General features: G+C 34.6%; 1 protein-coding gene across 1 annotated transcript in view; it reads left to right on the top strand.

Moving 5' to 3' along the window:
• DOCK3 (dedicator of cytokinesis 3) overlaps positions 1-14,626 on the top strand; it is a 180,406-nt gene that overhangs the window by 161,926 nt on the left and 3,854 nt on the right. Inside the window, exons 52-54 of the mRNA XM_070934373.1 lie at positions 1,541-1,690; positions 10,859-10,977; positions 11,417-11,504. Coding sequence (XP_070790474.1) covers positions 1,541-1,690; positions 10,859-10,977; positions 11,417-11,504 — 357 coding nt within the window. The remainder of the gene's footprint in view (positions 1-1,540; positions 1,691-10,858; positions 10,978-11,416; positions 11,505-14,626) is intronic.

Here is a 14,626-nt window from a genome sequence, read left to right as displayed (position 1 = left end):
GAAAGAGAACAAAATATATGTATGGGTGATAGGGAGCATCCTATGAGAGATGTTATTGGCGTAGCATGTAGATTTCTGATAAAATGCTACTTTGTAGTTAGTTATATCTCCTATCGTAGCCATTTTTCAGAAGTCTTCCATTTCCAGAAACTATTTTGCAAGACTATTTACAACAGGGGTCCCAGCCCCAGGCCACAGCCTGGAACTGGGCCATGGTCCATTTGGAACTGGGCCACGCAAGTGGTGGGCGAGCAGGCAAATGCACACAGCTCCACTTGTGTGAGCAGCAGACAAGTGTGCAAATCTCTATTTGCGTGAGCTGCACACACTCACCCGCCACTCATGCAGAACTATACCCCGCCACCACTATCGCTGATGGTCCACAAAGCAAAGATTGGGGATTGTGGATCTACAACATGATCTCAAAATTATAAAAGTTTCCACCACTCCTAAAAAGTTTATTGCCTCTGGTCTGTAGTACAGTATACTCCTTCTGATAATTTACCATTAAGTAAATTGTCAAAAAAGTTGAATCTTCTAAATATAGGGGCAGTAAATAGTTGGTATATACATATTAACTGAGGGAGATAAACATGAATTTCTTGCATTGAAATAATATTATTAAGAGATATATACTGTGTGATATATAATCTGAAAGTAATAGTTCCTTTGTTTTTGCATCACTTCTGAGTAACATTCCCCACTTTTTAAAAAAGTAATTGCTTTTTATTTTCCAGAGGAACTTTATTGACGGACAATTAAAAAGTAATTTGTTTTCTTTTCATCATGTACAATTCCTTCTTTATTGGACTGAACATTACATATAAATGGATGGGAAAGTATTTAACATTAGTATGTAAGATGATATAATAATAATGGGGATAAATATGTGACTGCATTATTTCAGGGTCATACTTGTAAACTAATTGTATCAACCTAGAAGTATGCATTTTGCAGAACAATATTATAACTACTGGTAACATTGTCATACTGGATGTGTGTCTGCTAGATTTCTCAAAAAGTTTTCCCACTGTTTTTATTCTACAGAGACCAGACAATTGTTTAATGGAGAGCTAATAAATAAATCAGCATTTCCCTCAAAACGTTTTAAAAAACAAACAAAATAATAACACTTTTTATTCCTTTAGCTTCAGATAGAAATATTTATATATTTCAATATATGTTTATGACATATACTGAAATGTTATCATTTATTTTTAAACAGTGTCCCCAGAGTAACTGATAAACAATTTGAAATTCTAGAAAATAGTAATACAGAAAAATTTGATGCTTCATAATTCTAACTAATAATGTATTTTTATGAAACCACCATGGAGGATGATACTGTTTAGCAAACCATATTGATCATAGTGCAAAAATAGCAAGGATCTCGTTCATTTGTTTGTGCTTTTTAATTTTAATGATTTTATACGTCAAATAAGCACTGGCACTAAAGCAAGGTACAGTCCATGTTTCAAATACCTAGCTTTGTCAATCTATCTCAATTCTTTTATATTTATTTATATTCTTTTTAATTTAGTGCTGAAGGGTGCTGGATTGACAACTCTGGAGGCTGAAGCCCTCTATTTATCCACAGAACAGATACCACCTGGGCGGCAGCAGTGCAAGCTTTCCCACACTGCCCCCACCAATGTGCCTCATCTCTGTCCTGGAGGGACCACCTCTAGAGGTGAGAAGAGAGATTGGTCTCCATGGCTCTTTCAGTCCTTGGCCTTTCTGTTAAGATCAGTAGCTTGCAGTAGCATACCCCTTCAGTCAGAAAATGTGCCACATTTATCAACAGCTTTCACTATATCTATTCAGTGTCGGTAAATTCCACCATGATTTCAGAAATTGTTACTGAGCCTTGACTTACTGAAAGGAGATATCAAGAATCACTTTGGCCTAAATGATATGTCAGTCGCTACACTTTTCCAACAATGTCAGCAAAATATTCAGTACTTTGATTGGCCCTTTCATAAGCCAACATGACATGAAATTATTAAAAGAACAGTTTTCTTCCTGACACATTACTCTATTTCATGAAGCAAATATTAGTGAATAAAAATAATATGTCAAGCTGTTTCATTTGCAGTTTACAAAAAACTCAAAGTACTATTGAAAATAAATTTACCTAGCAAAATGCTGGAATATTTTAAATTCATACCACTGAAATGGAAAGTATCCTGTATTTTCTACAGTTATATTTTGTTCTTAGAGTTGTAAAACATGATGCATAAAGCAACTTTAAGAAGCTTTGCTTACAGATTGATTTATCTGCATTCTAAAGTATAACTCAAAATGCTATTTATTAACAGTGTAAGAAGTCATATGATCTTTTTTCCCCACAAATGTTAGTTATGAATTTCTGATCTAGTACATACCCTTCCTTCAGAATTGAATTTAGAGCACAGATAAAACTTCCATAAGGATTCTATAAGCACTAGTTAGTTACTCTTGGATGACAATACTGAGATAAAATTTCTAGCATATATCTGTGATTAGTAGATCAATCATATTAAATAAACATTCATATATTTATTTCATAAATCTAAATACAAAAAACTGAAGTGCTTACTCCTTCACATGCTACATAATAGGGTGCCCATATTTATTGTTAATAAGATCATGGCTGCAATAACTGTTGTATTTATTCTATAAATTTAATGAACTGTGAAAAGGAGACCAGTGTTCCTCTGTAAGGATTTGTCCTGTGGACCAATGTTAGAGAAGCACTGATTGCCATGGCCTCATATTTTATATATCAGATTTCACCTGAAGTTAGAATAGGAGCATTTCATGAAAAAAGATATTAATTCTGTTTGAAAGCAATCTTTAAATGTAGTTAATATATTTTCAAGATATATTTATCTTGCTTTATTTATGGTGGGAGCAATCTGGTAATTCTGCTATTTTATTCAGACTTTTCCTTCCTCTGCCTAAACAGCAAATCAAACTTATAAATAATTACATAATCAGATTTGTATAGTAGAAGATTAATATCAGACTTGCATTTAAAAGAGACTGTTAAGAAATTTAGTAAATATGAATTGATCAATACATGTTTGTTGTATAGCCAAGTTATTTAGCAATAAAGTATACCAGATGTACAAAATGAGAGATAATGAATTGTGAGATTGTGAGTTCACAGTAAAAATGTATGCCAAAAAGTTAGCTTTATGTTAGCTATATAGAGACTTACAAGACTTAAGTCTTATGTTCATCTAGAAAATGGAACAGATGCTTTAGAACAAATGTGTTTCTAAATATCTTTTAAATACTTTTCATCACATTTCTTTGTTCCGAAACACTTTATGGAAATCAGTTCATAGAATTTGTTTTCCTCTTATAATAATAATAATTAAATCAACATGTCTTTAATATAAACAGACGTACAATTTGAATTATAATCTCACAACATATATAATATGTAAACACTTCAGTTTAATTATCTTGCAAAAGAACTATGTTTGCACATAGTTGAGTAACTCACACATTCTCCCTAAAGAAAATCAGAATGTAACTAATGATATCTTTCTTTCCCAGAATGCTTTCTGAGCTATCAGGAGCTTTTGTACACAGAAAGGATAAAGCGAATTTTGGTCAGTGCCTCAGGGTTTTGTGGATTTCTAGGATTTAATGCAGGATTCAGAATCCCAGACACAAGTTGTAAAATTTTCTTCTTTTTTATTACCACACCAAACCAAGGCAAGTTTTTAGTTGCAGTTTTATGTAAGATTTCTTTGCAAGGTTCGTCAAAAACTAGATAAAACCAAAGTCTTCTCTTGGTCTTCTGCCTTCCACTGCTTTCTTGAATGGTAACAACAGTAGCTTAAATTAGAAGCAATTGCTCAAGCAATTTTGATGTGGGTGTTTTCTCCTCCTAGAGGAATAAAAAACTTAAATGTTGACTGAGTATTACTAAGATATATCTCTATTGGCAAAGTAAAATTTCTTCCTGCTACTGATAAAAGTATACCTTGTTAAGTGAGTATGTTAGCAGAGCAATGAATTACAAGTGTAGGTATTTTTATGCTTAAATTCCATTCCTACTTTTTTACTTACAGTAGATATGAGAAAGAGACTAAGTATACTGAGCAGCATTCTGTCTCCCTAGTTCTACCCCTGGCTCTTCCTTAAAACCAACAACAAATCTTAAACAACCAAGGCTGTTTAGATCTATTTTTGATTGCCATACATTATTTCTCTATAACTGTCTTCCAAAACTTTCTTCTTCTCGTGCTTTTTTAAGACTCCATTTTCTTTGCCAGTTTAACAGCAATCCCTCTCTTCTCCAATGAAAATATTTTGCCTATGAGAAAGCTATAAACTGCTCTATCTACTCTTCACTTATGCTATGTCCATCAGCTAACAAAAACAAAGTATCTCTGTGACTAATTCTTCAAGATGCACAAATCTCTGAAAACTGACAGTTTTCATGAACTGAGAGATCCCTTTGGAAAAATGCTGTGGTTATAGTTCACTCTTAACTTTTTTGAAATGTAACTATGATAAGGGGGAATAGATTAATCATCCCTTAGTTTACATTTCTGAATCCATAGGGACAATGTGGCTGAGAATTGGTTGAAATAAAATAGTAGGTTTTGGATCAGATCTACTTAGACAGTTTTTCTTATATAAGATGCTCATCTGTGTCTTTAGGAAGTAGCTATGAAACTTTGGATTTTGGACAATGTCTTTTAGGGAATGAGAGAGTTTTGCCCCATACTTCGATGCATTACTCTTTTTCTGTACAAGCAAGCAAGATAGTTTTTCAATATGTCCATATACAATTTACTATTTTAAAATCATGACACCATAATGATTACAGAAATAAAATGGAGATTATTTCTATCATTGTAATGCTTAACACATTTAATTTTCATTGTAGAAACGTTCATTTTAAAGTATAAATAGTAAAATGAACAATTAAAAATTCATTTAATAAGGAACTTTTTCCTGGATTCCAAGTATAGGCTGTGCTAAAAAAGAAGTTGAAAGTCTCTCTTTTTCTCTTTTCTCTCTAAGTGAGGTCTCTCGATCTTTAATCATGAAGTTGACATTATAGAATTCTTCTCCAGTAGATGAAAACTGCATCTTTTTCTTGTGTTCTAACTTACTTTAATACCTCACTTACAATTATAAGGAAGGAAATAGCTTAGTATATAAATTGATGGTTCTCAAAAATTGTGGAACTGTGACCTCCCAAAATGATAAATGTATGTGACATATACACCTGAATAAAGTAATGATTTTATTGATGTTAGGGTTGGTTGAAAAGATGCATATTTCTTTTTCCTGTCAGCAAAGTCATCCAATCAGATGTTGCTGTGCATACTGCAAATAGGGAGGGCACTTAATACTGCAGTTGATCCAGTGAAATCAAACACTTTAAATTGGTTGTATCTGAATTGGCTGAATTACATATTACGTCTACTAAAGCTGTCTGAGGATTATATAGTTTGCAGAATTGTGGACGGGCTGTATTAATGGCAGTTCCTGTCTTACCATATTTGCATGTAGAAGGCACATACAGTTTTGTACTTTTTAAAGATTTACATATAGCACCTCTATCCCCCACTCTCTCACCCTCCCTCCCTCCCCCCCCTCTCTCTCACACACACACACACACTTATATCTGTATGTAATGATTACTGGTATATGTACAGTAAATGCAATGAATGGTCAAGTTCTGTGTACACGACTGTCACTGAGGAACTATTAATGCCATCTTTCAGTAGAGGCATTTCATGTTCTCATAGTCATTTATTCTTTTTCAAATGTCAGTTATAGATCAGATTCATGCTATATTTTTGGCCATCAGCTGTCATTCAATTTCAATATATGTAGTACATACCATTCCAAGTTTGAATGTATTATGTATTCATGCAATCCTATGTGCAAGATTATATGTTGATATGTTCATAATACCTAACAAAACTCCAATGGCACAGCACTAAGAATAATTTTTATATTTTATTGGGGGGAAGGTGAGATCCCAAAAATGACAGGATATGCAAAAACAAATTTAATTAAAAATAACAAATGTTTGTTTGTTTGTTTGTTTTTCACATTTTTGAACCACCCACCACCCTCAGAGATATTGACAATCAAACCATACTGTTTGTATATAAGCCCAGAGTGTTTAATTAAATCAGATTGAGCTAAGTATATTCAAAACTTCAAGAAGTAAATATTCTTATTATATAGCAAGTCTCATTATTTGCTTATCAATGTTGTGCTCTTATAAGAGCACTTCTCCCAGATGCTAGTCCAAAATTACCCAGATATCCCATTTCCAGTTGCCAATTTTATTGTACAACAAATAGATTATTAATTATGGATTTTTTTTTTCTATTCAATGTCTTTACCAAAGACATCTGTTGTAAAGATTTGGTGTTATTTTTGTACTAAATATTGGTGTTAATTGATGAGAAAACTGCTTCCCGGCTAATTTAGAATAGAATAGAATAGAATGACAAGAGTTGGAAGGGACCTTGGAGGTCTTTTAGTCCAACCCCCTGCCCAGGCAGGAAACCCTACACCACTTTAGACAAATGGTTATCCAACATCTTCTTAAAAATTTCCAGTGTTGGAGCATTCACAACTTCTACATTTAATAAATTGTTCCACTTATTAATTGTTCTGTCAGGAAATTTCTCCTTAGTTCTAAATTGCTTCTCTCCTTGATTAGTTTCCACCCATTGATTCCCTCTTCTTTGTGGCAACCCCTGAGATATTGGAACACTGCTATCATGTCTCCCCTAGTCCTTTTTTTCATTAAAATAGACATACCCAGTTCCTGCAACCGTTCTTCATATGCTTTAGCCTCCAGCCCCCTAATCATCTTTGTTGCTCTTCTCTGCACTCTTTCTAGAGTCTCAACATCTTTTTTACATCATGACGACCAAAACTGAATGCAATATTCAGTGGCCTTACCAAGGCATTATAAAGTGGTATTAACACTTCACGTGATCTTGATTCTATCCCTCTGTTTATGCAGCCAAGAACTGTGTTGCCTTTTTTGGCAGCTGCTGCACACTGCTGGCTCATATCTAAATGGTTGTCCACTAGGACTCCAAGATCTCTCTCACAGTTACTACTATTGAGCCAGGTACCACATATACGGTACCTATGCATTTTGTTTTTCTTCCCTAAATGTAGAACCTTGCTTTTTTCACTGTTGAATTTCATTTTGTTAGATAGCGCCCAATGATCAAGTCTGTCAAGATCCTTCTGAATCTTGAGCCTATCTTCTGGAGTGTTGGCTATTCCTGCCAGCTTGGTGTCATCTGCAAATTTGATGAGTTCCCCATCTATCCCCTCATCCAAGTCATTGATGAAGTCTAAAACAGAGCCCTGGGGTACTCCACTGCATACTTCCCTCCATGTAGATGCAATTCCATTGAGGACTACACATTGAGTGCGGTTAGTCAGCCAGTTACAAATCCACCTGGTGGGGATGCTGTCTAACCCACATTTTTCTACTTTAACTAGTAGTAGGTTATGGCCTACTTTATCAAATGCTTTACTGAAGTCCAAGTAAATTATATTGACAACATCCACTAATTTTGTCACTTTGTCAAAGAATGCAATAAGATTTAGGTATTGCAATAGAGCAGAGGTGTCAAACTCAAGGCGAGTGGGCCGGATCTGGCCCGCGGGGTGCTTAGATCTGGCCTGCTGTGGGTCTGCTAGTAAAAATGAGGCGTGGATGGGGCGACCCCCTGAAACTGCTTTTGGAGTGGTCCAAAAGGCCTTCCAGACCCAAAACGGGGCCTCTGGAGTGGTCCAGGAGGCCTTCCAGATCCAAAACTGGGTCTCTGGAGTGGCCCAGGAGGCCTTCCAGGCCCAAAACGGGGCCTCCGGAGTACTGCAGGAGGCCGTCCTTGACTCAGAAGATTATAAAAGGGAGGAAAAGTAAAATATTTTACTTTCAGGCTTGCAGGATTCTGCTACTAGCCTATGTCAATGTCTTCCTGTGGAATCAGTTTCTTGATCTGGTCTATCTCTCATAAGGTGATCAAGTAGATCAAGCAAGTATTAAAAAACAAAATCACAGAAATGTACACCTCCCCATTTTTATAAGTTTATAAAACCATGTCTGCAGAGGTGCGGTTCCGTGTCACACCCACCATGGCCACTCACACCCCCATCCGGCTGTTCAAGGTCAAATCCAGTCCTGATGTGGCCCTCAATGAAATTGAGTTTGACACCTCTGCAATAGAGGGATTATGCAATTGACAGAATCAAAGATATTGATTGAAAAATGCCTCTTATATAATTTTTATGGGTATCGGATTCCTATGTGCATACCATTGTATTTACAACTTTAAATGACTGAGCATTTCTTCCCATTTAAATATGAGTGTGCTGCTCTTTTGCACTATGTCAACCTAAAAGTAATACCTGAAATAGGTATTTTGTAGAGATTCATGTATTTATGGAGCATTCATCCAGTAGTGTTTCAAATAATATATCTCTGAACTATCCAGTATAATATCAGATAACAAGCAATTTAGATATTCTATTTGCTGTTAAATTAAGCATGTTATTTTTAAAAAGATGTTAATACTAGTTTGCCTTAGTAAGAGAATATATCTAAATCTTGTCCAAATGGTTCAGATTTACAAAGTTTTGTTACTTACAATATTACTTTTTACATGTTCTTCTACCTTGAAAACGGTCCTCTTTTTTTGATTCAGTAGTTTCCGAACAGGAAAAAAAATAGTAAAATAGACATAGAGATAACATATTGTTTTATCAACAAGAATAAAATGCAAAAAACAAAACAAAACAAAAACCCACAGAAAAACATACATCCAACACTAATAACAATAACAGCAAACAAAAATAAATTGTAAAATGTATACAAAAAAGGGAGAAAATTACCCAAATATCGAATAAATTTAACATTAAACAGAAAGAAATTCTGCCCCTGCTGGTTGCTGAGGGGAACAAAAATAAAACTAATAAATTCTCCTTCCCTTTACATAATGAGTCTACAAATAGTTACAAACTCCCATCCCTATTTAACAAGAATACTATATTAAATAAACAAATATTCCAAGTGAAAGGATCCCACTAATCACCAATTCTGATATCAAAAGCAGCACAGCTACATTTTGCAGATTAGGTCAAGGCAGTAACTGTCTTAGAGCCAAGTGCTTTCTCAAATTTATGATACATATCTATATCTGCATTTGGGAAACTATATGATAAATATATAATAAAGAGGAGGACTCTGTGACATTCAGTGTGCCATTATAGATTTTTTGATATTCCAGAAAGTTCAGTATTTTACTCCTATGCATCAACATTATCTTTGATGTGCATATGAGGAGGAGCAAAATATTTTTAGTTAAATTAATATTGTGAGTGATTGAGGGTTTAGACCATTTGTGTCATATGTGTGCTTTGTGAATTAAGTATTTGTTGTGTATATTTGAACATGAGAAAAACTGCAACTTTCTCATTATTACCCATTAATTTATTACTACAATCTGCGTGCTATGTTTCTGTTGATGTGAAAACCAGGTCACTTTAAACAGGTCCGTTGGAAGGGCTCCAACATTCATAGTTCAGGAAAATTTATCAAGTGGTAGTAACAGCCCTTGTAGCAAGTGTACCTGTTCAGTTCATTTTCTGTATCCTTGTTGGTATAAACCTAAACATAAATTAGAGACAATATAAATATCTAAAAAATTCTAGAAAATTTAACCATTAAATTATTTGGGAGATTGGGGAGCAATGTAACCAGTTTTCCCAGATTAAGTTTTGGAAAGCTATATACTTCAACATACATTTTGAAGAGTAGAAAAACTGCAATTTCCCAACAACTTCTATTAAACTGGAAAATCTAATGAACAATCTAGCCTCTTACAGTGCTTTCATATATTGGCAGCCCTCTGGAATAGTTTTGAAAATATGCAAATCGATAAAGCCCATAGATGCTATCGGGCTTTTGTGCTGATAGATGCCATTCTGCCAGTTGAAAGATGGAATTGGCTATAAACCAGTGTTTTAATATTTTCAAATTAATTTTTAACTGCTTAATTGTTTTGGGAAAATAAATTTCTTTTGAGCTTATAGCCCTGACTTTATATTGGTTGAGTGAGATGTATAAAATATTTGCTAAAGCTAAAATGTAGTACTCCTTCCTATTTCATATATGAAAAATATGTTCATATTTTTGAAAATGAAATGACATAAATGTAGAAAGGCAATTAAAAACAGAAGCAGTGCCCTGCTGGATTGGACCTTTGGCCCATCTCAACCAGCTTCTGTTCTCAAAGTGGCCAACCAAGTGCAAAAGTATCTGGTACATCTAGTTTCCCAAGCAAGTGGTCTTGATAGACAGTCACGCTGCCATTGAGGCTAATGGTGGCAGATGTACCAGAAATATTTTTATTTCAGTAAAAATTGAGTTATAGAATTCCTTCATTGACTTATTAACCCAGCTGCTCTAACCTGGTGGTCCTTCAATCCACTCAACCCCCCTTTTGATAACCTGATGAAAAATGATGGCATAATTCTCTGCCATTTTGTGATATAAGGTATATTATATTTATTAAATAACTTCCAAATTCCTTTAAAAACTCCACTGTTATATCCTTGTCTGATGTGGTTTCATTCAGTTGGTCACTTTCTGCCAATTTTAAATGTCATCTTTGTTCACCAGAAGATTCCTCATCACCTCACATGAATCAATCTAATTAGTCACTCTCTCATTGCCATCTTATATTTGGAATTGTATAAATGTCTGTGAGTTATATGTCTCAGGAAGATGAAATAACTGGGTGAAAGAGAACCATTTGTGTTTTGTCATGTGTACGTGATTGTTCTAACTCGTTTACAGGCTCTCCCTCTCTACCAGATAAATACCGTCATCATCGAGAATTAATGATGCTACTACCAGCACACCGAGATCGGCCTAGCAGTGCTATGTATCCTGCAGCTATCATGGAAAATGGACAGGTAAAGCGTGTGTCCATGTGTGTGTGTACGTGCATGCACACCTATGCGCCTGCATATATGTGTGTATCTTTGTGAGTTAGATTAGATTATACCAGCTGTGACACAATTAGCTTGGATTCAACTTCAGCCTTAATGCATAAATTGATATGATGTGATATGGCCAGGGGATTACTAGGATTAATCTTCAAGGCTTTAGTCATAGGTTTTCTGTGCTGTCACCACAGGAATTTCTAAGATAATGCATTTGTTATTCAGCCACTTGAGACTTGAACATGACATGCAAATCCAGTTTATAACTAAAAACATAAGTTATATGGTAAGAACATGAATGAGATCTTTCATTGAAAAAAGGACATTTGATTAATTAATTCTAAGATTCTGTATGTGTAATGTGCAATATTTGTTTCGATAGTCTTGAATTGCATTTTATCTTTCCTAGCATCCAAATTTCCAGAGAGCCTTATTCCAGCAGGTAATTGGACCATGCAAACCCTGCAGTGATCCTAATCTATCTGTTGCTGAAAAAGGTATTGTCTATTCTATTTTATATATGTTTTATACAACTCATTCAATTACTGATTTTCCTTTATAAGTTTGATATTAACAGTATTTCATTTTATCTGATATACAATTATCTTATCCCAATCTATTATAGTTTATATATCATACTTTTTTACCAAGATAATATCCCCTGAACCAAATGTTAAGGAAATAATTTCTGAAGCATCACTAATCCATATAAACAAAAATATATTTGAATTGGATTTTTCAAAATAAATGAATAGCTTTTCCCAACCAGTTGAAAAGACATAATGAAGAAATTCAAGAAAACTTGTGAAGTTTTCATTTTCTTATTTATTTATTTATTTTGTGATAAAGGGATACACAATGGCTTAAACAAAAAAAAAAGATGTAAAACAGAACATCTATACTGACAAATCATGTAATAAATGCCCATCTGCAAATTATTTGCAGGGTGAGTTGGGCAGAGAGCAAATGATTAAATGTGACTGCACACTTTTTGTACTTGCATTGTCATATCCCACACAAATATGTAGGAGGGAATTTTGTATGGCCGAATCACAACACATGCTTTATCTGTCAGATTTTGCTGGAATCTTGGTTTGCTGCAGATGCCCTGTAATATGAGCTTTCAAGGTAGACATCCTTTTATTGAGCTTTATTCTGGCAGAAGTCACATATCATCAAAATGACATTCCAGGTTGCCTGGTACTTAAGTAATATACCAACACATCAGAATATTTACAATTCATAAATTTATTTTCTTCCATCTCCCTGTGCTTCCAAATTCTCTCGAGGATTAATGTAGAAAATATTTAGGAAGCATATATTAGGCTTTAAAGAGAGTCATTGGGAGGGGAAAATCTGTTGTTAAGTGATGCCTCATCGCATGAGGCATCATGCGACCACACCGATTTAAGATCTTTTTGTTATGGTTGTTAAGCGAATCATTGCGATCATTAAGCAAGATATCAGGTGATTGTGATTTGTGACCTTTCTGACCGATTTCTCCATTGATTTTGCTTGTTGGAAGCCTGCTGGGAAGATTTCAAAATGCAATCATGTGACCTCAGGACATAGCGACCTTTGTAAATGTGAGCCAGTTGCCAAGCATCTGATTCACAATCACATGACTGCACAGGTGGTGCGACAGTCATAACTTTAAAGATGGGTTATAACTTTTTCAGCTCCGTTGTAACTTTGAACCATTGTTAAGCAAATGGTCAAAGTCGAGCACTACCGGTAGTGGTAACGAAAGTCTGAGAGTCAGTTTGGTGTAGTGGTTCAGACATAAGGTTAGAATAACAATAGCAATAACACTTAGACTTGTATACAGCTCCACAGTGCTTTACACCACTCTCTGAGTGGTTTACAACATCAGCATACTGCTCCCAACAATTTGGTCATCATTTTACTGACCTCCAAAGGATGGAAAGCTGAATCAGCCTTGAGTCCTGTCAGGATCGAACTCCTGGTTGTGGGCAGAGTCAGCCTGCAATACTGTCTTCTAACCATTACACCACCATGTTTATAACATATACAGAGTGTTGAAAGAATACTGAGCTATTACACACAGGTTCAGTTAAAAAATAGATACAGTCATAATAAACTTATCTTGGACATAGAACAGTAGCTTAATCCAGGTATGAATGACTATTAACTCTCATATTTGTAGTAATATAATACATACAAATACATTGATAGGAAAGCTTCATTCCTATTTGAAGTACATTTGGAAGAGAGAGGAAGCGAGAAGGCAGGAAGATTTCTGGTCTTGCTTTGCTAAGCATAGTTGAGATGAGAGACAGACACAGAGACAGTGAATAAGGACTTACCTATTTCTTGCCATTTGCCTTAGTGGCCAAAAGGCTCATAGATACAAATCTCCAAAATTATGTTCATAAAAATTATATAATAAATTATAACTTAATTTAAATAATATAAATTATAATTAGGCAGAAATCATATTACTAGCTGTTTTATGAAATGGTACCATGTAATTCTCCACTGTAAATAAGCAATTAAAATCAGCTGTCCAATAGTAAACAAGAAATTTTCAAATGAACTATGAAACAGAAATGGCCTTTGAGGGTGTAAGAGATTGTGCTGGGGCTGAGAAAGAAAGAAAAGTATCTCTGAATCAAAAAAAATAACATCAAGGGCTTCTCAAATAGATTTAGTCCACCATAAAAGCAATTTTTGGGAAATTTTTTTTGAAGAGAGTCTATCTTAACAAAAGTCACTAATAAACATGAACTGGAGGGATCGAAGCTAAATTCTCAATATTCTGTACTCTAATGTCTAATTTTTTGGCATTCATAGTCATTAAAGAAATGTGTCAATTTTGCTCTTTAATCATGTTTTTCAGTTAAGAGGCTTGAGAAATAAGAGATTGGGACTATTGAACTATGGAATCTAGCCCCAGAGCATAACATACAGTTTAAACTAGTGGTTCCCAATGTGGGCCCCATGCACCTCAGGGGGGGAATTTGATTTTTAATGGGGGCAATTTGAAATCTTGTTTAAACCAAGTTAATGGCCTTTTAGGCTTCCTCCACATGAGTAGGAGTTCACTTTTTGAATAGTAAGAATTATATGTCACGGGGGGGAGGGGGCATCAGGATTTTAGAGATGCTTAAGTGGGACATGGCCAAAAAAAGGTTGGGAAACACTGGTTTAAACAAAAAAAATGCACATTAAAAAATAGTCTTAAATTACTTTTGAGATCAAATATATTTTGTAGCATTCATATTACTAAAAACTAGGCATTAAAATGTGTCTTATATAAATAAAAGGCATGGTAATATTGTTGATAAAAACATTTCACTTCTACCCTTAGATAAAGTAACATTGCTTGAAAGTCTGCAAAAAAGCAGCTTAGGTCATGGCAGAAGCAGAAAACCTGCTAAACTAGAAATCAACAACTATATTTTGATTAAAAAATGGACTTTGCCTCCTTGTTGTGAAAATGGATTCTAAGGCTGCAAATTGTCATCTTTTTCTTTTTCAACTACAGTACTTCAAGTGACAAAGTGCTGATGTATAAGACTTTGGCTAATGTTCTCTATCAGATTTACCTAAAATTGTGCTTGTTGTTTAGCAATCAAAGCGGCAATTCTTCAGACAT

Source organism: Pituophis catenifer, unplaced genomic scaffold, assembly GCF_029215685.1.
Source record: "Pituophis catenifer annectens isolate HBS135680 unplaced genomic scaffold, rPitCat1.0.hap2 SCAF_2, whole genome shotgun sequence".
Lineage (NCBI taxonomy): Eukaryota > Metazoa > Chordata > Lepidosauria > Squamata > Colubridae > Pituophis > Pituophis catenifer.
This window is presented reverse-complemented; position numbering and strand designations above follow the sequence as displayed.